Genomic DNA, 19145 nt, shown 5'->3' with positions numbered 1-19145 from the left:
AGCTCGCTTTCGGGCAACTTGTCCAGCCGGCAGCGGCACGTTATTACGCAGCGTCAATCACAGGGAGATTTACGGCGCCGACGCGCGGTCAAGTCCCTCTCGGCGCCATCGGCCACAGCACGTCAGCCCCCGCGCCGGCCGTTTCCATCCCGACGGCGGAGGGCGGCAGGTGCCCAGGCGCAACATGGGCGCGCATCGGCGGGAAGACGGGACGCTGCAATATCTCAGACAAGCGATGGCCAGTCTGTCAGTGCGACCGACCAACAAGCCTTTCGAGCAAAGTCAATCCCAGCGAGTCGAGACGGGGAAGGTCTGTTCGCGAGAGGTGGTAATGCGGGGATCCGAGACATGCGGTGCTAAGTATCTCAGACAGCATGCAATTGAGGGGTAATCCGCCCGGTTTTCATTCCGCGGGCTTTCGTCGCTGATGAGTCCTAACTTTTGGACGAGAGCATTAGTGACCGTACGATGGCTCGGACAGATCGGATGCAAGTTCTTGGGGGCAGCTGCAGGCAGCGTCGGCAGAACGAGCCTGGGATATTGACAAACGAACGAGTCGATTGTGGGTGGTCAGCTAGATGAGTGGTGAGGTACTTGCTTGCTGCGGTGCTTGCGGGTGACGTTGCATTGGATAGTTTTGCTTCTCCAACCCCCCACGTCGCAGGGCAGGGAGAGACGGTGCGTCGGTCCCCAATCAGGTGGCTTGGAGGGTGTCAATCAGTACGATTGATGTGTCGCCCTGCAGCAAAGACAAGAGCTTCTGGGCGGCGGTTGGTCGCATAGAGAGGGCGAAATGCGGGAAGATCAGGGCGGACAGGATCGGGCGACATGGGGCCGGGTGCGCATGAGGGCTTCCAGAACATGTCGTAGAACAATTCCGACGGCGGTAGTAGAGCACACAGATGGTACGGTATGCCAGTGCAGCCATGTGAGCGACTCTGCGATCGGAGTGGTCAGGCGGTGGATGGAGAATGATGTGCAGGTGGACGCACCCAAGCACCGTTTAGTGACATGGGGGCGACGGTGAGGCGGCGGTTAAGGCAAGCGTCCGTTGTGGAAAGAGGCGGAGGAGGCACGCGTGGACGGCTAAAAGGGTCAATTGGAAGTCGTCCAGTAAGGTACCACCATACCGTTAATGGAGTCAGGTTCCTTCCCGCCGGGCAGTCAGTCAAGCAGGTCGGATCAACGGTGGCCGAGAGGGCCGAGCGGGCGGTGCCGGGACCAGAAGCTGCACCTGCGTTGCTCTTATTCAATGCAAATGTGAAAGGCAAGAGGCCCTTCTTCAGCACCTGCCCAAGCGATGGCCGCAGGGCAAGAGATTCCATTAGTGGCGAGCGGGCCGTCGACGGAGGCCGAATGGAAGGCTGGAAGAAGGAAGCAACGTGAGAGGCGGAAGGAAGGAACGAACGAACGACAGAAGGAACGGTTCAGCGCTAAGTGCAATGGGAAACGGTGACGGTGAGTGGGTGGGGCCACAGCCGCCAAAGGTACCAACGCCGACGGGAAGGAAGGAAGCACTGGATGGATGACCTTTCTGTCGTCGTTTCTTCCTTCTCTCCAGTGCCTTCGCAAGTCAGTACCAAGCAAGAGTCAACTCGCCCACCCACTTTCCCATCCGAGTCCCGATGACATGACACGATCTGACATGGCAAGAGACAGACGCCTCGGCGTTAAATGCCATTCAGCAGTAAACGAGCAGGAGTAATGCCTGTTTCCTTCGAGAGACCACCTCATTCAATGTACCAAGGTAGGCCATGGGCGAATGACCAAAGACCACACATAGTCCAACGGCCAGAGTCTACCTTACAGAGAAATCCACCCATCCATCCACATTCCGCCTTGCCAGTGTCATCCCCGCAACTTGTGCACGCCGTATCGACCTTCATTTTCTCGTCTTCATGCTTCAACTGACTGACTCTCCAATCCTCCAATCCCCGATCCCCGACCCCCGAATTGTCTCTGGCCCAGTGTCTCTCTCCGGGCTGCTTCTACCGACGACCGCCCCTAGTCAAGTCAACTGTCTCTCCCCCGACTCGTCTCGGGGGTATTCGTAAACCAAACCCCATTCTTTGGCCATTCCTTGCCCGTCCCATCCCACCGTCCCAATTTCTCCATTTTACCCCGTTTTTCGCTTTGCTTCGTACCTTAGGTGGCCCCCGTAGTGTCCGCCCTGCAACTACCTTCGCCGTACCTAGGTACTGCTGCTGCTGCTCCTGCACACTCGACGCACTCCCAGGCCAGGCGACCCCCTCGTCCACCCATTCCAGTTACCTGGTGTTCCATCGCAGACCCTCTCTCCCAGTCCACCGTCTCCAGAACTCCAGTTTCTCTCCAGCCGGACACTCTCGCCTCAACTGTGCCTTTCTCTCTCGCTTCGTCACCGTCTCCTCTTCCTCCCTTCTACCCATCTGCACCTAGCTGGACCGCCACTCCTCTCACCCAGCATACACCTCACCGTCAGTTAGCACGCAATCTCTTGTACTCTGGAAGCAAGACAATGTCGAACCTTGATACCCTAACTGGCCCCGTTTCCTCGTCGTTATGAGATCGCGTTTTCTTTGGTTTCACGGAGCATAGGTAAGATTGACTTTGCTCCTCTCCCGTCCCGCAACCCCGATGGATGTGCAACCCGCCTGGTTCCAGCGGTCGACTACGTCTTTTTGCAAATTGTAATGTGCTAATTCTTCCATAGGCGTTGCAACATCCCGATCCTCGCGCCCTCCCGCGCACCACCTCCGAATCCCGTCCCGTCCCTCCTCGTATCCCGAACATCCCGACCCTAGAAATGCCCGACAAAAACCTCACCACGATTTCCTACGCCGCCGGCGCATCACTCGCCGCAATCGCCCTCGTCTATGTATTTGCGCCCACTTTCACAATCGACGAGACCAGCACATCGTCTTCCCGAAGAAAGGGCGTCGTGGGTCTGCGCAATGCAGCCAACGACTGCTTCATAAACTCGACCCTGCAGGCCCTCGCCGGCCTCGGCGAGCTGCGCATATACCTTATTCGCGAGACCCATCGCAGGAATATCGACGATGACGGCGTGTACTCCCAATTGGTCCAGCCGCCAGGCAAAACTTACCCAGACTGGAAGATTGAGGGTATGCAGCGCGGTCTGGTCACCAAGGGCCTCAAGGACATGCTCGACTCCCTGAACGAGAGGCCAATCTATAAGAAGTCCATCTCGGCCATCGATTTTGTCAGGGTGCTGGAGCAGGCGTTCCGGCAGCGCATTTCAAGACAGCAGCAGGATGCGCAGGAGTTCCTCCAAATTGTTGCCGAGAGACTTAAGGAGGAATACCACGCAGGCGAGAGGGCCCGCGCACATGCGCAGCTAGCCGCCTCTCGAGCTGCCTCGGCTGGGGCTTCGGTCAATGGCGAGGCCGTCCAAGAGAAACTCGAAAATCTCAACCTTACGAACGGTCACGCCGATGGATCTTCCTCCGATCTTCCGACGCCGACCGTACCTAAGATTCAGACGAATGGAGTCCACGTTTCCGCCGACGAAGACGAGGGGTTCCCAATGGAAGGAAGATACGAGTCGCAATCCGAGTGCCAGACCTGCGGGTACAAGACGAAGCCGAGGGAAGAGACGTTCTACATGCTGACCCTGAACGTTCCCCAGACCAGCTCCACTACGCTGAGCTCGTGTTTCGACGAGATTTTCAAGACGGAGATGATTGACGATTTCAAGTGCGAGAGGTGCAGGTTGATTCACGGTGAAGAGTCGCTGAAGAAAGACCTGGCAAAGGCACAGACCGACAGCGAAAAGCAAGCGTTGGAAGAAGCAATTCGGAAATTGCGCTTCGCAATCGACGTCGATCCCGAACATGTACCCGAGGACATTCTATTGCCCGACATTAGCACGGCACCGAAGCGCAAAATCGCACGCTCGACTCGCCTTACATCTTTCCCCCGCATTCTGGCCGTGCATCTCTCACGTTCAATCTACGAGCAAACCTCGACCAAGAACTCGGCCAAAGTCGCATTTCCCGAACGTCTGCCGTTGGGCGGCCTCCGCGACCGCAGAAATTACAAGCTGCTTGGCCTAGTGACGCACAAGGGCAGCCACCACAGCGGCCACTACGAGTCTTTCCGGCGCCAAAACACCTACGCGCCCTATTCGAACCAGAACACGTTCCAGCCCTCGGGCATTTACAGCAAGACAGCCAGTCCCGCGGCCACACCGCAGCCATCTACACCGCAACTTGGTGCAAGCCCAGCTGTGTCGACGCCCGACCTGCTCACCCCGAGCTCCGAAACGAACTCAACACCGCCATCGCTGTCTTCCTCCGATGGCTCGCCGAGGGAGCGCATCAAGAAGCGCATCAGCCCCACATCCGCGCCGCGCGACAAGCAGAGGGAACCCGACTCGGGCAGCATCAGATCCGTAAAATCCATCACAGCTTCCGCTAAGAGCACCGTCTCCAAGATTTCCCAGCGCGTCAGCGGCAACAGCACGCCGAGCACCAGTCCGCCGCGCTCCACGCCCATGGCCGTTGCGCCCCGCCCGCCCGTACACAGGCGAAAGAAGCAACCGACCGACCGCTGGTGGCGCATCAGCGACGAGAAGGTCCGCGAGGCCAAGACGAGCGAGGTTCTCGACCTCCGTCGCGAGGTCTACCTGCTCTTCTACGAGCTCGAGAGGGACAGCCCGTAGAGCGAGGCTGGTGACGTCCCAGTGCCGCTGCCCCGACGTGGGATGTTGCCGCCCGAGTACGATCCGCTTTGGCACTACACGACCATCACATCGAGACGAGTCACCTTCTGGCGGTGAAACCGCCCACACAACACGACGCCTTCACCCGAACATATGTATCGCAATTGGACATAGGCTGCAAAGCAAGAGAGGGGCAAACAAAAAAGTGCATCGGTTGGCGTATCGTCATTTCTAGCATTTGTGTTTTGGGTATCCGTTGGATTCCATGCATCGGGGAAGTAGAAGTGTCTAGTTTTTTTTTTTTACGGAAGATATGGTGGGAAGAGGGAACTGGGGCCAGTAGACGGGGGGCTGAGGAGAACGCATGAGACGTAGAGCGTGACTGCGCAATGCAGACAGACATATTGCAAGAAACATCAATGTTGAATACACTACACACCAAGAGTGTTCTTGTGCGCTCGCCGCTTGTGAAATCGTTTACCGCGCTTATCGAGGCCACAGGGGTCCTCCGAAGTTGGGATGGTATCAGATATCAGATTGAGAAACGATGATCCTCAAGGATGAAGGTGGAAACGCTCTCCAGGCCCACGCTACGTCAATGATCTGCGTCTACACCGATAACAGTTCATCCTTGACAGCAATTAACATTGTGACTAAAGCACCAGTGGGAGCATGTTATGACAAAGTGGGCAAACACGAGTGAACAGACATCAGCGAAAAAAAGTTTCATGTTCGATTAGTACTACCGTTCGTACACGGTCAACTCCAAAGCGCCAACATGCTAGCTCTACAGTGGTTCGTTTCCCTCCACCCAGCGCGCGCTCCCGTTCCTCCTGTCCCTCCTGGTTTCCCGTCATTTTATAGTATTCATCCTCTCATTAGATTAATCCCAGTTTTCCTTCTGCCTACTGGCCCAGAATCTCGCCGGCCATCTTGGCCTGGTCCTCCGGGCTCAACGGCGCCTGGCTGCGCACCTTGTCCGCCTTCTCGGCGTCGAAGCGCCACAGCCCGCCCGTCTTGTCGGCGTCCCCGCTGAGCGGCAGGCCGACGTTGGGGCCGAGGGTCTCGAGGACAGAGTCGGCGGTGGCCTGGCGGTCGGTGAAGTACCGCCTCTCCCAGGCGCGGCCCTCGGCCTTCTCCTTTGCGCGGAGCTCGCGCTGGGCCTTTTCGATGGCGGACTTTTCGCGCGAGACGGCGTCCATGTCGCCCTTTGCGATGCCCTCGGCGACGCCCTTCCAGGCGCGGCGGGACTCGAGGGGGTGCTGCTTGTCGAGCGGGGCGACGACGAGCTTGGAGGTGGGGTGCTCGGCGGCGTCGTAGGTCTCGAGGAGGGTCTTTGAGGAGTTGTGCTTGGCGGAGCCCTGGTGGACCTCGAAGGACTTTGTCCAGACGCCGGTGATGTTGTAGGCGACGTCCTTCTCCTTGCCGGTCGGGTAGACGGAGGCGATGACGGAGTTCTTCTTGCCCGAGAGCCAGCCCTTGCCCGAGTAGTCGATCTTGGAGGTGAAGCCGGTGGAGGAGGTGATGAAGGAGGTGCCCTCGAGCTCGATGAAGGGGGCGCCGAAGATGAGACCCTCGATGTGCAGGGCGGGGAGGGTGATGAGGTAGGTTTCCTTCTTGCCTTCGGGGGTGGGGACGGTCAGGACGGCGTGGCCGATCTGCTTGATGTTGATTGTGCGGGAGAAGGTGGCCTTTTGGGCGTTGTATCCCTCGAGGTGGACGCCGCTTGGGAGGTTTGTGATGGAGTAGGCTGTTGCTGGCGGGTGGTGGCTGGAGTGGGTGTTGGTTAGCACCGTGTGTCTGTCTTGTGTGCGGGATGAGGTCGTATCGAGTGTGTGTCTTACCTAACCTGCTCGCTGATGAGCTCCGTGGTGCCGGCCTCGTCCTCCCATTTTCCGAGGAAGAGCTCGCCGAGGAAGGGGTTGAGGGGCTTCTTCTCGTTGCCATACTGCTCGGAGCGGGAGGCGTACTGCTGCTTGAGGGTGGTGATGAACCACTTGGTGACGAGCAGGGCGCGCTTGGCGGGGTCGGCCTCCTTCGCAGGGGCGGCGAAGATGGAGGGGTGCTCGCACCAGTAGGAGGAGAACTCTGTCAGGGAGGTGGAGGAGAGGATGAAGGGCGGCGCGGTCAGGGAGGAGAGGTCGCCGTTGAAGGAGGCGATGGACTGGGAGAGAGGCAGAAGGTCAGCTTTCGTTGCGATATTGAGGTTTGAGAGCGTCATCGGAGGTAGAGAGGCCGGGGAAAGGCGTGCGTACCTTGAGGAAAGCTCCCCAGCTGCCCTGGTTCGCCTGGGCTTGAGCCTGTGTTGAGGTGGCCATTGTGTGGATCGGAGATGTGTTTGGCGGGTTGTCTATGCGTGGCTTTCGCGATGTTTCGGCCGTGGAGGATGTCGTCAAGTCACAAAACGGGTGTGTCTCTTGGGTTGTTCGGGGAGGTAGGTAGGAGGTACAATGGGAAGTCGGAGGTACGAATACGCACGAGGGTTGGCGGCCGTGGTCTTTGTCTTGTGCCTTTATGGGGAACCAGCAGCCAAAGTGGGATGTTGCAGGGCCCGGCGTTGGTTTAGCTGCTGCTTCTGCTGCTGCTGGGAAACTTTTGGCGGGGCCTTTGCCTCAACGGGGCAGGGGTCGGAGCTGCTTTTTCAGCGCTGCTGGGGGCGGCCGGATGGTGGGACCTTTGGGGCGGTAGGGAAGGTCTTGCAGTGGTGGTACCTTACGTACTACCGAGAATCGTGAGAAATTGGGGGTACCTGATCCGCTTGTTGACGGGGCGATGGGTGATGAAGGTGGTTCGTTTCGTGGGATGCTTTTCTGGAGAGGATCTCTGTTGGCGTTGGGAAAGACTGATGAAGCCAAGCAATTGAGGAAATTAGGAAGCCAAAGGGCACCTGAAGAGAATTAATTAGAGGCCGTTGGAGACAGGCGATGGAGGGGGGCGCGGGCTGGACTCGTCGAAGTTGACGTCAAGCAATGCGCACCAGTGCGTCTTCCAGTCCCAAAGGGGCGGAAAAGGCAGCGCGAAAGGGTTGGGTGGGCAGGGGACGGCGGCGGTGGCTGTGCGGCGTGTGTGCGACTAAGGTACGACCACTGACGGAGAGACGTCATCGTCATTGACGGCGCCATCGGACGGGCCGCTTTGTCAGCCACTCTTTGCTGTGATGGCGGCGGATTATCGGATTATCGGAGCTGAGCCACGTCCAATGTGGCTGGTGGGCACCCATCCATCGCATGAGCAGCTTCCGTTTCAAGCTTCAGACGACGGACGGACGGCCCAGCGGGACGAAAGACCTTACTGCGCAGAGACATGTGGAGAGCATGGTCCTCGAACGGGCCCGAGCTGCACCCCGCTCCGGCGTCGGTAGGATGCGATGCGATGCGACGGGGAGGGAAGCTCGGTCTCGGGTCTGCGATGCCCCATGGGGAGGTGCGGACTTGCAGGCTTCAGATATACGACGTATACATGCGCACCGGCAACGGCGGACTTTTGGTTTGCTGCAGTCTCTGTTTGATGGAACTTCGCCCGGGTGGAATGCAAAATGTGTCTTTTTTGGTGCTGTGCAGCTGTCAGCATCATACCTCCAAGAGGAAGGTGTTGGTGATTGGGTAAGATTTTGATCACGCTGGGCGGAGTGCTCGGAACTGAACCCTTTCAAGCCATTGTATGAGTGCGACGTGATCCATTCAACTAGACGACATCGCATCATGTCCTCAAAAACTGCAAAAATCATCTACGCCTGTGTGTCCCGGGTATCATCGCCATCCATCCATTTTTCCGTATCCCATCCTCAGCATGTCTCTTGTAACCTGCCAACCTCCTCACGGTTAATCCCCGAATAATGCCCAGTACTCTTCTCCCCGATAATCATCCACGGGCTCGTCCGACACTCCCTACTGCTCTCAATCCACGTCCACGCAAGGCACTTCTTCTTCAGCCCCTCGCAAACCTCCAAACACGCCTCCGCATTGTCCACCCCGCCGACCACATTCGACCTCTCATCCGTCCTGCCCACGTAATCCCTCCCCGGGCGCACCGGACCGCTCCGAAACTCCTCTACCGACGGCGCGCCGTAAATCTCCCACAGCTGGCCCCAAAACACCGGACTCTCAAACCCCCGAAACGCGCCCCCGATGCGCCGCATCTCCGCCGGGTCCGCCACGCCGTGGAACGACACCAGCGGCGAGCAGAACCGGTCCCCCATGATCTTGGAGATGCCCGGCCGCTCCCCGTTGAAGAAGTGGCTGTACTGCTCGTCGAGGTAGACCCCCACCTTCTGGAACGCCGTCGCGATCAGCTTGTCGCCCCACGTCTCCGTCAGCGAGCTCTCCTGCGCGGCGGCGACCACGTCCCGCCGCGAGAGCAGCTTGGCGGCCGCCTCGTGCGAGATGACCACCGACGACCCGCCGTGCGCGAAGCGCCCGCGGAAGTCGCCCACCGCGTTGCCGATGTACTGCGCCGCGTCGGGGTCCCAGTGCGCGAGCAGCAGCCGCAGCGAGGACTGCACGAGGTACGTGTCGTCGTCGAGGATGACGTACCACTTCTTGCGCGGGAGGTTGTCGTAGACGAACTCCAGACCCCAGATGAACTGTTTGGCAAGCGTCAGTTTGGGTGTGCAGCGTTTTACTAGTGCAGCCATTCAGAGGGAGGGGGGAGAGGATGACTGCGTGAACACGCGGGGCAAGGTGATAACAACGGTTGTAAGTACCTACCTTTAACGCATCCAGATCCCACCCGAAACTCTGGCCAATCTGCGTCGCCCGCTGGTCGTCGCCCTTTTCGATGGCGTCCCGGAGGGCGATGTACTCCTGGAACTTCGGCGCGTCGTGGTGCTTCCGCATCTCGGGCATCGCCATGACCCCGCCGACGGCATCGTGCACCTCCACCCCAGCGTGCGTCCCGTTCCCACGCGGGGTCCAGTCGCCGACGACGACAAAGGCGTCGGCGTCCGCTGCGGTCAGCTCAAAGGCCTCGAGCTGGGCGGCCAGGCGGTGCCGCGTGCCGTAGCCGGTCTTGATGAGCAGGCCGACGTCCGTCCGGAAGTCGATTGGGTATTTCGCGGGCGAGTACAGCCAGGCGTCCTTTTCGACGCCGTCGCCGCGCCACCAGTTGCTTAGGCCCGAGACGTTGAAGCGCAGCGCGAGGACGAGCGGGTTGTCGTAGGGCAGGACCAGGAAGAGGAGGGCGTTGCCGATGAGGAAGGCGAAGACGAGGAGGGTGACGAGACGGCGGAGGCGCGGGGAGGGGAGAATCATTGCTGGTGCGGGCCGTTGTTGGCGGCGCCGCAGTGAGAGAGGAGTGGCGTGGCGAGAGTATCATGAGCTGGTGGCCTTCATACCCCGCGGGCCGTGATGGAAGGTGTGATTGCTCAACCGTATGGTCGGGCTTTTGAGGTGCATGCAGAGCGGACTAGATGAAGGGGCTCTTGACAGGCGGCAAGCAGGCAAGCACAGGTTCGTTGATGAGGTCCTAAGTCGGGTCGTTGAGAGATATATGCAGCGAGGGAGGAATCGTGACGTAAGCCCAAGCGCAAGTGTCTCCGTGGAGAACGGATGAGATATGCTGTCTGGCGCGGCAACAGCGCTGTTTATCTCGTTGACAGGTTGACAGATGAAGCTACAAAGCCATCACGACGTCGTCAAGAAACATCATCACCGAAGTAGGTGTTGCAGTAAGGAAAGATGAGAGCCAAGATGGGCAAGAAATTGCGCGGGCCACAGACACGTCTCACCAACGGCATGTCCAAGCCGCTTCAGACGAAAATCGCTCCCGCAAAAAAGCAAAAAGAAACAAACGATAAGGGCGATTGGAGAACGCCGCGGCGCCAAGGCCCCTCTTCCCAAGGGCCACGCCACATACGCAGCACCTTCAGGTGAGTGAAGCGGCAACAAGACGGCTCTTGCGGCAATGTGCATGGCGTTTCGTAATCGTCCACTGTCGGGCTCCCGCGTGTGCTGTTCCTGCAGCGGCATCCCTCATCCGGACTAGCAGACAAGAAAAGAGAGAACCTAAGGGGGAAAATAAAAAAAAACACCAAGACTCGTCACCACCTGTGCCGCGCCTCTGCCGTGCCACTAAGCTCTCGTCTCCCCTCAAGCTTCGTTCTTGGCTGCAATTACAGCTGCTGGATGCCCAGAAACCGCCAACCTTCAACCGCGACACAGCCTCTGCCGAGCCAAAATGCGCGTCTCACGTCTCACATTGCGCTCGTTCTTGCGAGAAAAGCCAAAACGAGGATTCTTAGTACGAACCCCTCTAAGTTTTCAAAGGGAAAACGGCACTTAAAACAACCCCTCACGCCGGCCTGGCGAACCCTTGCCTTGCCACTGGTGTTCCTTCTGCTCGATGTTCCTGGCCCATGTCCATTTTGGGGGGCAACTGTCTCCGCACCCCATGTTCGGGAGCGATCCAGTTACATCGGCTCCTAGCGATTGCTTCCCCGGGGGGACGATGCTGTTTTTCCCCGGCTGGAGAACTGCCGCTCTGCGCCACCGATCCGTGACATCGGGGCCGGCTGTCAGTCTTTTGGCAGGTTGACATATCACACCGCAGTAGTATAATGTCACGCACCATCTCAACGTCCGACAATCGTTTCTTTTCTTCTGTTTCGCTCTGTATTTGGTCGCATTTACTCAGGGTCCAGACCTGAGGGCGTCCCGAGTCCGTGTCACCGCGCTCATGGGTGGCCTGCTAGCGCCCGCTGCCACTTTTGAAGAGAACCCGCCGTTAATAACACCCATCGTCAAGGATCCCCCTTCCCAGCTTCCCCATCACCATCAAAACCACCTCGTCACGTCTTGACCGTGTCGAACCTGCTCTTTTGCCTAATGAGTCGTCCCCACTTGAAAAACGCCCACGGCACCGGCATCAATGCCAGCGCGATGAAGCCAAGCAAGCTGCTCGCCCAGCCGATCCCCAAATTACGGTACACTGTGGTGGTCAGCTACCAATGACTCGGTCAAGAACTGGGGGTGAGGTATTCACGCACTCTGGACGACAAACAGCGGGAACGCGCCAGCAAGCAAATACCGCGCCAGACTATTCGCACTCGTCGCGCTTGCAATCGTCGTCCCGCGATACACGTCCACAAGGTACTGTATCGTGCTCACAAACAGGCAAATGTTCCCCCACGCAAACGGCATGATGGCCACCACGGGGCTCGCCCACGACACGTCCGCGCGCGCCGTCCACCCGAACCAGAACAGCCCCAGCGGCATGCCGAGACTGCCTATCATGGCCGGGTAGAGGCGGTACTCGGGCGGCGTGCGGTGCGGCGGGTGCCTCTTCGTCTGCGGGAGGTACAGCAGGGCGTTGCACAGAAGCACGGTCGCGGCGCCGAGGACACAGCCCACGGCGATCGAAATGAAGACGAGCCCCGCCTGCTCTACGCTGAACCCGTACACCGTCTCGAAGACGTACGGCAGCGCGGCGAAGAAGGAGAAGAGCGTCGCGAACTCGCAGGCGACGTAGAGGCACACGAAGGAGACGATGGGCTCGGTGAGCATCATGCGCACGGGGCGGGTCAGGGACGTGGTCGCGAAGGCCTGGATGCGCTCGCGCTTGGGTTTGCGGGGTTCGCTTGGGAGGTTGAGGTGTTTCTGCCGCCGGGGTTTGAGGACGGAGTGGTATGTTTCGCGCGCGAAGAGGGTGGTGAGCATGGAGGTGATGATGAAGAAGAGCAGCGTCCATTGCGTCCAGCGCCAGCCCTTGCGGGTTACTACGAAGGAGCCTATGACGGGTCTGTGGTGGGTCAGCACAGCAGGCTTCGAAGTGAAGGTGCCTTACCCGAGACCGGGTCCAAGGAACGGCATCAGGATGTAGATGGTCGACGGCAATGCTCGTTGAGACGGTCGGAATGTCTCGTTGATGGTGCCGGACCCGATGGCCAGACTGGGGGAGAGGCAGAATCCTGCCAGAAAGCGCAGGATGCAGATGCCGGGGAAGCTGTGGCAGAAGCCCACGCCCAAGGTGAAGAGACCGCCAAGAGGGAGGCTGACGAGGTAGACTGGGTATCTGCCCACCGTCTCCGAGAGAGGGCCGCCGACGACTGGACCTAGGCCGAGAGCGAAGACGTATAGTGATAGCGGCAGGACTGCCTGTGTTGTGGTGACCCCGAATTCCTCGACTAGCTGGGTGTCGGCTGGGCTTATGATGGAAGTTCCCACGGAGCTGTGCAGGGTACCGTCAGTGACATGGATTCCTGAAGTTGGCCAGTTGGGGCTCACGCTGTGAATGCTGCCGCTGCTAGCATCACGATCTGCCGTATCTTTAGCCGCAATGGCCAATTATAGGGGTTACTGGGGTCGTCGTCCCATTTCCACTCCTTTGCGTCGGCATGGCTGTCTGGGTTATCGGAAGTCTTCGCGCGGCCTTCTGCTGGTCTCTCTGCCTTTTCAGGGTCGCATGCGATATCATCTTGGCTTGCGGTTGGTGTAGTCTCCTCTCGAAGTGACCTAGATTCTGTAGAGGATACCATCTGGTCTCGTCGCGATGTCCAAGTCGTAGCATTTACTCACAGAGAAACAGACCAGCTCGACACATTGTGGAAGCGAGCCGTCGGCCATTATATGCCAGTGACAACAAAGATGCACCATTAGCGCCTTTTGGATGCAATGATTCATATCTCCAACACCATAAACACTACGGCAGCACTAGCGGCGGGTGCAATCTCGAGCTTGTGCCGGGAATGAGAGATCCTTCCCGCCATTGAGGCAGATCTGCCATGGACCAATGCGCCGACATATCATTCAAGTGGTCACACGGCTAACGATAACGCACCGCCAGCTACGTCAGTCGGGATAAAGTGAAGATGTCTTGCATGCGCGACGGGGCCTTTTAGCATGAAGACTTGACGGCTTGTCTCACTAGTGCGACTAACCGCTTGCACAGAGTGAGCGCCGACTCAAACAGTCGGAGGCCGGCTTACACTTATGTTGAACGCCGAATGGCTTGGTATGATCGCACTGAAACATGTGAAGAAATGACTCTCACAGTACCTTAGTGTCTAGTCTCATCAAACTGCCATAGGGAAAATGGATCGGGCGGCTTCATGCGAGGTCGTCGAGCCGAGTTATAGACGCTATGGCGGCGAAATAGCTTGAGCCTGCCATAGATCTCTCATGCTTCACAAGTGTATCCACAGAATTGATTAATTCGTGACTTGAAACAACATACATACCCAGATGTATCGGTACACATCAACACAGCTCTATTTTGATGCGAATCGGGTCTTCCAATGACACACTCCGATCACAAGCTGCCCGGGGCCGTGTGGGTCTCCTAAATCGGCGCCAGCTCCCCCGGCCCCAGTCCCGTGCGTCATCCCTGCCCCAAGCTTCCCCCAAAAATTCATCAATTCTTCGACCATCAACCCGCACCACCAAAAAACACCCCACGATGCCGGCTCGATGGCACACCAACCACCACCACCATCATCGCAGCCCGTAATGGCCTCCCCCGACCCAGCGACAACAACATCAACAGCGACCACCTCCGCCGCCCCGTCGATCCTCAACCTCGATGCCCTCTTCAACAACCCCCTCTTCGCCGGCGGCATCGGCCTCGCCAGCCTAGGCGCCGCCGCCGCCTTCGCCCGCAAAGGCGCCCTCGTCGCCGCCGGAGCCGCCCGCCGCCGCCTCCTCGTCAACGTCGAGATCAGCAAGCAGGACCCGGCCTACCCCTGGATCCTCGCCTGGCTCTCCCAGCCCCGCGAGGCCGCCGGCTTCGTCGCCTCCCGCATCACCCGCATCCACAACCTCTCCGTGTCCACGACGACCTCGAACGCCCGCGGCGCGGCCAGCGGGCCCGCGAACGCGCATTTTTTCTTGCAGCCGGGATATGGAAGGCACATCGTCAAGCACGGCAACGCGTACATCGCGGTGAACCGCGAGAAGCACAACACGGCGAACATGAACACGGGCGAGCCGCACGAGATCGTGCAGCTGACGGCGCTGTGGGCGCACCGGCACGTCTTCGAGGAGGTGTTTGGCGAGGCGCACGCGCTCGCGGCCAAGGCGAACGAGGGCAAGACGGTGGTGTACGCGGCGCGCGGCATGGAGTGGGCGCCACTCGGCGATCCGCGGAAGAAGCGGCCGCTGGGCTCGGTGATACTGGACGAGGGCGTGAAGGAGGGGATCGTGGACGACGTGAGGGACTTTTTGACGAGGCAGCAGTGGTATGTTGACCGCGGCATCCCATACCGTCGCGGGTACCTTCTGTTTGGACCGCCCGGGAGTGGAAAGAGTTCGTTCATCCAGTCGTTGGCTGGAGAGCTGGATTTCAGCGTGGCGATGATCAACCTAAGCGAGATGGGCATGACGGATGATAAGTTGGCCTACCTCCTGACGAAGCTGCCGCGCCGGAGTCTGTTGCTGCTGGAGGACGCAGACGCTGCGTTTGTGAACCGCCGGCAGCGCGATGCAGACGGCTACAGTGGCGCAAGCGTCACTTTCTCGGGATTGCTGAATGCACTGGACGGAGTCGCTGCCGGCGAGGAGCGCATTGCATTCCTCACAACAAACCACATCGAACGCCTCGACCCGGCGCTGATCCGCCCCGGCCGTGTCGACATGATGATGCGCATCGGCGAGGCGACGCGGTACCAGGCCGGGCAGATGTGGGATCGCTTCTATGGCGACGTGGACGCGGACGGCTTTGGCCGCGAGCGCTTCCTCAACAGGCTTGATGAGCTGCACTTGTTCGGCAATGGCGAGGGCGAGACGGCTGGACGGTTCACCAGCACGGCGGCCATCCAGGGACTGTTCTTGTTCAACAAGAATGATATGCAGGGCGCCATTGACATGGCCGAGGGCCTGATCCCGCGCAAATTTGAGGCGGGGGATGCGATTCCTGAGGGAGCGATCAAGACGAAGGCTTGAGGTGCGCCTGTACAGCGCTGTAACAACATGTACATGTACAAAATCATAGACAAAACCTGAGATGATACCCATGCATTTACAATCCAGTTCAATCTCTCGTGCATCCTCCCACGATCCGGGCAGCCCATCACACGTGAGTTACCCGAGCTATTGGTAGCGCAAGGTTGCACGCTAGGTATCGACCCAGCTAGCGGGCCCAGCCCCAAACGTTTCCCCATCTCATCTTCAGTCCCGCAACTTTAATCCGTCAACGTCTTCCAGGGACAACCTTCATTAAACGTCGACTTTCCTCAAAAAACCATCGCGTGCTCATTTCCAGGCACCAAGATCGTGCTCGGTCGCCTGCTCTGGGAAGGTTTGCTGTCGAAGTTTCGCGATACCCCACCACGCGCCGCGCCCTGGCGTCGATTTCTCATCTGCTCCAGGCAGCCATGCGCTAAAACAAACGCCAACATCCGTCTCATGATTTCCCTAACTTCAACTTCTGCAAATCACTACCTACAGTCGCGATGTCGCGCCAGACCAGCCTGTTCGATTATTTGTCTGGAGGCGGCGGCGGTCGACCTCGCAAACAAAACCAACGGCCCCAGCAATCCACAGGGCCGTCTCAATCTTCGTCCTACTTCTCCAGCAACGGCGAAAGTGGGTCGTCGTCACAATCGAGCAGCCGCGGCTCTCACTCTTACAGAGGCTCGCGCGGATCCCGTTCACCACGAGGTTCTCGCGGATCCTCATCATCACGAGGCTCCCGCGGCGGTCAAGGAGGCGACCGCTCCAACGACGCACTCGCCCTGGTCTCAGAAGAAACCCGCAACGTCCTGCCCGGTATCCTGCTCAACCTGCCACATCTGGATGCGACTGCGTCCGAGTCGCTGCACCTCTCAGAGCTACCGCCCTTGAAGTCGCATACATGTCCCGGACACCCGCGCGCGAAGATCAAGATCGTGAATGAGGACACGTTCAATGCGGCTATCGAACTCGCGGCGAAGAGACCTGATGGCGGGCGCGTGGCGGTGCTGAATATGGCATCGGATATTCACGCTGGCGGTGGGTGGTTGAAGGGCGCTGTTGCGCAGGAGGAGGCTATGTGTTATCGCTCATCGCTGTATCTAAGCCTGCACAAGCGGTATTATCCGTTTCGCAGGCGGATGGGGCTGTTTTCGCCTGATGTGGTGGTGATCCGGGGTGACATGGCAGGCGGACATAAACTTCTTGTCCCGGGAACGGCGCACACTGATCTACCGGTGGTCAGTGTTCTCAGCATTGCGGCGATCCGAAGACCGGAGGTGCGAAAAGTGAGGGTCGGGTCTGATGAGGAGTATGAATTTGCAAAGGCGAATGATCGGGTTTTGACGATGGATAAAATGAGGCTGTGCTTGAGGATGGCGGCGGCGAGGGGTCACAGTTTATTGGTGTTGGGCGCGCTGGGATGCGGTGCATTCAGAAATCCGCCAGGGGAGATTGCGCGGTGTTGGCTGGAAGTGCTGGGTGAAGCGGAATTTGCGGGGGGCTGGTGGAGGGAAATGTGGTTTGCGGTTTACGATCGGAAGAATGAGGGGAATTTTGAGGTTTTTGATGAGATGCTGGGTGGAGTGGAGGTTTAAGATGCAGGGAATGATCTTGGAGATGTATTATGAAAATAAGACATGGGGTTTGTGGAGGTTGGGCGGCACATGTACCGAAAACCTCACTAGAACATCGCGAGATCGGTGAAAGTGGCGGGAGGCCCTTGAGATCATCAGGGACTGGGATGCAGGGGCCATGCAGGTGGGGAATATATCTTAGGCAGGACGTGGACACTTTGAAGAACATAAAAGTATGGCCTCTAAGTTTTGGGGTATGAGGGTCTATTGCAAAAGAAACGACGTCTGTATCTCAAAACCCCAAAGGAACATGTTCCAACACCTTGCGAACATGCTTACTAACATTTGGTCCCAACCCTCGATCGTGCACTTGTATTGACGTGTGTTCCTCGTCAGGGTCCAGACGACAAGAGCCGAGACAAACTCTCGACGAAGTTATTCTTGGGGTGTCCACGCCCTTGGGCTCGTACCATGAGAAAATCGATCTGGTACTCCTCGGGAGGATGGTAGAGAGGGCTGTGGGCGGAGCAAACTGGACAAAAGAATAATAAAATTAGTTATTTGGTCTCATCTGCATTTCATGGAGAAATAGACCATACTAGGTAGGTGCATCGCGCTGTGCTGTTGTTGGCACGTCCGCCATTGAAGATACGCGAGGACGGCGGGGGGTATTGCAATGAAGATGGCGATGACAGCCAGGATTGCTTCGATTGACAAATTGGGCATGCTGATGGTCCTTGAGGTACGTTGACAACAGTACAAAAGTGTTGGTGTTCAAGGGTGTCACGGACGACGCAGTTGGAGGGTGTTATGGAACTGGGGGAAGAAATGTGAGGCGAAGATGGATGGTGCCAGACATTGCTATATTGAGAAGAGAGCAGATGCAGGCGCGCGTGAGCAGAAGTAGAGGCGGGGGATGACAGCTGTCAGTGGTAGACATGGGTGATGAAGGGCACTGGACATGGAGGCAGGTCGAAAAATGAAGGTACCCCTCCGAAAGGGCATCACGGCTGAGTCGGGGTTCGGCGAGGGTCACAAGGAAAGAATTTCCCCACGTTCGGTTGGCTGCAATTCTCACTCCAACACTGTTACTGGTCGCCTGTGACTGGGTGGCTCGCCCACCACTATGCGCATACCTATTATCAGCCGCCAGCGCCTTGTCACAATCCGACGTAAGTGGGTCAAATGGTCTTGTAACCTGGTGGCCCTATTTGCTTGTTCTCGTGAATCTCAATTATACGCTGTAGCTAGAAAAGTCACCTCCACATCCGTCTATTATACTCATGAAGTTTTGCAGTTGAAGATATGTGAACCGCGGCGCTTTCCCCGTTTGTCTTGCCAGCAGTACGAGTAACTTGGTAATTTTGTGGAATATGAGGGCATTTTGTTAGTCAAGCCTCATAACTAAACTTAATCTTTTCAGTAAAAAGTACTTGAATTATCTGTTCGTAGAAATTGTGGATAAGATGTGCTCGTTCAGTGAGTAATGAGTGTTATTGGAACTATGTTTTGAATAGGAATTTGTAAGCTATTGTTAAACATGCTGGAAAGCCGCACGCAAGTCTCGTGCTATATTCAAGGCTACTTGTGAATCCTCCAACAGACGGCTCAGCACCGGGCAAATAGCCGTGCAAGGGGACAATTTCTGTGGTTCACGTTGACAGTGAAATTTCCTAAAAGAATTTTTCCTGGTCTAAAATGCACGTTCTCATTGTGCCTCGTTTACACGCGTCTCCGAGTATTGTATACGTAAGAAACCATGGATAGTTGTCATGCCTTCGCTCTGGGCTCCATGCAGCGCTCTATATCACAAACCTCAAGATTCAGATGACATGAGCCGAGACACACCCTCGACCAAGTTGGTGTTCGAGAGCCAAGAGCCCTCGGCGCGCATGATGAAGATGTTGACCTGACCCGGGATGGCGGCACGGTTTGGAACATCGATGGCTTCATTTGGGCTAATGTCGGTAGTATAAACTAGAGGGAGTAGATAACAGTCAGCGACGGCATGATATTTGTTGATGTAAC

The 19145-nt window shown here is 57.7% G+C and overlaps 6 protein-coding genes across 6 annotated transcripts; 3 read left to right on the top strand and 3 right to left on the bottom strand.

Annotated features, from left to right (window-relative positions):
- Nucleotides 1–2785: 2785 nt before the first annotated feature.
- Nucleotides 2786–4663, top strand: GCG54_00009790 (Ubiquitin carboxyl-terminal hydrolase 16; the record flags this gene model as incomplete). The annotated part of the gene is made up of 1 exon (XM_045409728.1): nt 2786–4663. One exon carries the CDS (start codon nt 2786–2788, stop codon nt 4661–4663), a length of 1878 nt encoding a protein of 625 aa, XP_045271265.1.
- Nucleotides 4664–5568: 905 nt separating this feature from the next.
- Nucleotides 5569–6981, bottom strand: GCG54_00009789 (Oxysterol-binding protein-like 4; the record flags this gene model as incomplete). The annotated part of the gene is made up of 3 exons (XM_045409727.1): nt 5569–6433; nt 6508–6827; nt 6919–6981. 3 exons carry the CDS (start codon nt 6979–6981, stop codon nt 5569–5571), a joined length of 1248 nt encoding a protein of 415 aa, XP_045271264.1.
- Nucleotides 6982–8447: 1466 nt separating this feature from the next.
- On the bottom strand, nt 8448–9912 carry GCG54_00009788 (uncharacterized protein; the record flags this gene model as incomplete). Its single annotated transcript, XM_045409726.1, has 2 exons — nt 8448–9245; nt 9370–9912. The coding sequence occupies 2 exons, from the start codon at nt 9910–9912 to the stop codon at nt 8448–8450; spliced, it is 1341 nt and encodes a 446-aa protein (XP_045271263.1).
- A 1535-nt stretch (nt 9913–11447) lies between these two features.
- GCG54_00009787 (Polyamine transporter 4) lies at nt 11448–13133 on the bottom strand (the record flags this gene model as incomplete). The annotated part of the gene is made up of 4 exons (XM_045409725.1): nt 11448–11587; nt 11646–12397; nt 12443–12914; nt 12956–13133. 4 exons carry the CDS (start codon nt 13131–13133, stop codon nt 11448–11450), a joined length of 1542 nt encoding a protein of 513 aa, XP_045271262.1.
- A 970-nt stretch (nt 13134–14103) lies between these two features.
- Nucleotides 14104–15534, top strand: GCG54_00009786 (Mitochondrial chaperone BCS1; the record flags this gene model as incomplete). Its single annotated transcript, XM_045409724.1, has 1 exon — nt 14104–15534. The coding sequence occupies one exon, from the start codon at nt 14104–14106 to the stop codon at nt 15532–15534; it is 1431 nt and encodes a 476-aa protein (XP_045271261.1).
- Nucleotides 15535–16043: 509 nt separating this feature from the next.
- Nucleotides 16044–17138, top strand: GCG54_00009785 (uncharacterized protein; the record flags this gene model as incomplete). The annotated part of the gene is made up of 1 exon (XM_045409723.1): nt 16044–17138. One exon carries the CDS (start codon nt 16044–16046, stop codon nt 17136–17138), a length of 1095 nt encoding a protein of 364 aa, XP_045271260.1.
- Nucleotides 17139–19145: the final 2007 nt, after the last annotated feature.

Source organism: Colletotrichum gloeosporioides (genome assembly GCF_011800055.1).
Source record: "Colletotrichum gloeosporioides strain Lc1 chromosome Unknown consensus_1, whole genome shotgun sequence".
NCBI classification, from domain to species: Eukaryota; Fungi; Ascomycota; class Sordariomycetes; order Glomerellales; family Glomerellaceae; genus Colletotrichum; species Colletotrichum gloeosporioides.
The sequence above is the reverse complement of the archived record's forward strand: the minus strand, read 5'-3'. Positions and strand labels throughout refer to the sequence as shown.